The sequence below is a fragment of the Corvus brachyrhynchos genome, unplaced genomic scaffold (assembly GCF_000691975.1).
Source record: "Corvus brachyrhynchos isolate BGI_N302 unplaced genomic scaffold, ASM69197v1 scaffold211, whole genome shotgun sequence".
Taxonomy (NCBI): domain Eukaryota; kingdom Metazoa; phylum Chordata; class Aves; order Passeriformes; family Corvidae; genus Corvus; species Corvus brachyrhynchos.
In genome coordinates this window covers 430,778-432,397 of record NW_008236211.1, presented here as the reverse complement: position 1 = coordinate 432,397, position 1,620 = coordinate 430,778, and the positions used below count along the sequence as shown (strand labels likewise).

At 57.7% G+C, this 1,620-nt stretch overlaps 1 protein-coding gene across 6 annotated transcripts in view; it reads right to left on the bottom strand.

Annotated features, from left to right (window-relative positions):
* DTNB (dystrobrevin beta) overlaps positions 1 to 1,620 on the bottom strand; it is a 121,634-nt gene that overhangs the window by 45,645 nt on the left and 74,369 nt on the right. For all 6 annotated transcript variants that reach the window (XM_017743531.1, XM_017743550.1, XM_017743545.1 and 3 more), the window contains one exon: positions 371 to 456. In XM_017743531.1, coding sequence (XP_017599020.1) covers positions 371 to 456 — 86 coding nt within the window. The remainder of the gene's footprint in view (positions 1 to 370; positions 457 to 1,620) is intronic.

Genomic DNA, 1,620 nt, shown 5'->3' with positions numbered 1-1,620 from the left:
CTCCACGTCCTTGTGCTGCTGTCCCCAGGGCTGGGGCAGCTCTGCAGGTGGGCTCCCACCTGAGCACAGGGGCAGAGTTCCCCCTCCCTGCTGGGGGATCAGATCCCAGCTCCGAGGTTTGCTGGATGTGCTGAGGGCTGTGGGCTCCAGTGCTCGGTGTTGGTGAAGATGATTTTAAGAAGATTAGTGAAGATCAACCCATTCCCTGGGAAACAGGGGCAGGGCAGCCCCTCCCCACGGGTAATTAACTAATGTTAATGACTAACTAATCAGTTAATGAGGCAGCTACACCTCAACAAAAGCTCTGGGAAAACAATCTGGTTAATGTGAGACAAGAGCAAAGCCCAGGACCCCCGACCCGAGGCCGTACCTGTTCTTGTTCTCCAGCTCCGCGATCAGCTGCCTCTGCTGCTTGTTGGCGTCGAAGCTGAAGGCCAGGTCTGCCGGCGGCCGGGGCTGGGGAGAGCAGAGGGACCACACAAATCACACAGAGCCCTCCCTGCGTGTCGGACACCTGCAGCCTTTGGCCCCAGCCCCACAGCTGCCAGCCTGCCAGCCCAGGACCAACGCCCCGGGACACACCGAGGGCGGCGCTGCTGTCACCGGGCCCCAACCAGGGTGGGGGGTGCTGACGGGCTGGGCTGCCCCATCCTCCCCGTCCACCGCCGGAATTCCATTTGCTGTGTTTTGCAGGCCCTTCAGGAAACGAGACCCCCACGCCCAGAGCCTCCAGCACCGATGGCTCCTCCTGGGAACAGATCGGCTCCTTCCTTTGCTCACAGAATCTTCTGGGAAACACTGAGGGACCCCTCACTCTTCATCTCCTCCCATCCCTGCCCTGGGCAGGGACACCTCCCACTGTCCCAGGCTGCTCCCAGCCCCAATGTCCAGCCTGGCCTTGGGCACTGCCAGGGATCCAGGGGCAGCCCCAGCTGCTCTGGGCACCCTGTGCCAGTGGAAACTGCAGCCACCACCTTTGAGTGCACAAAAACATCCCCCCAAAGTCTTCCCAAGGCTAAACAAGTAATGAAAAAATATTCTGGATTCTCCACCAACACCTAAACCTTCCAGGTTCTTCAATTTCAAAGGCTCAGCCTGAACATTTGCAGAGGGGATGCCAAATATCCCTGGATATTTGGGGTTTTTACTCCAAAGACTGGTGGAAGTCAACAGTGTCAGCCAAAATTCCTGAAAAACCCCAACCAACTCAGCTTCTGCTGAAGCCTCAACAGCCCTGAAAGAGCAACCAAAGGGCAAGGAGGCCCAGTTCTCTCCCAGCAGGAAAATCAGAATGGTCATCAAATCTTAAAATGAAAAAGTTCCCTGAACAGCCCCCAGGAGCAGTGAAAGCTGCCAGCCCTGCACTGGTTTTCCCAGGCAAGGCCATTAATCCTGAGTGAGCCGTGCCTGCAGTCAGGAATCAAAGATACCTCAGGTGGAAGGGATCCACAAGGATCACCAGGGCAGCTCCCTGCCAGACTGGGATTGCCCAGGGAGCACTCAGAGCTCACCTCCAGTGTCCCTGTCTGGGTGGCAGCAGGGGATTTAGGGATGGAGTTTAATCCAGCCCCCAGGGTCGGTTTGCAGCTGCTCTGCTCCTCATCCCCCTGCCTTGGGAGA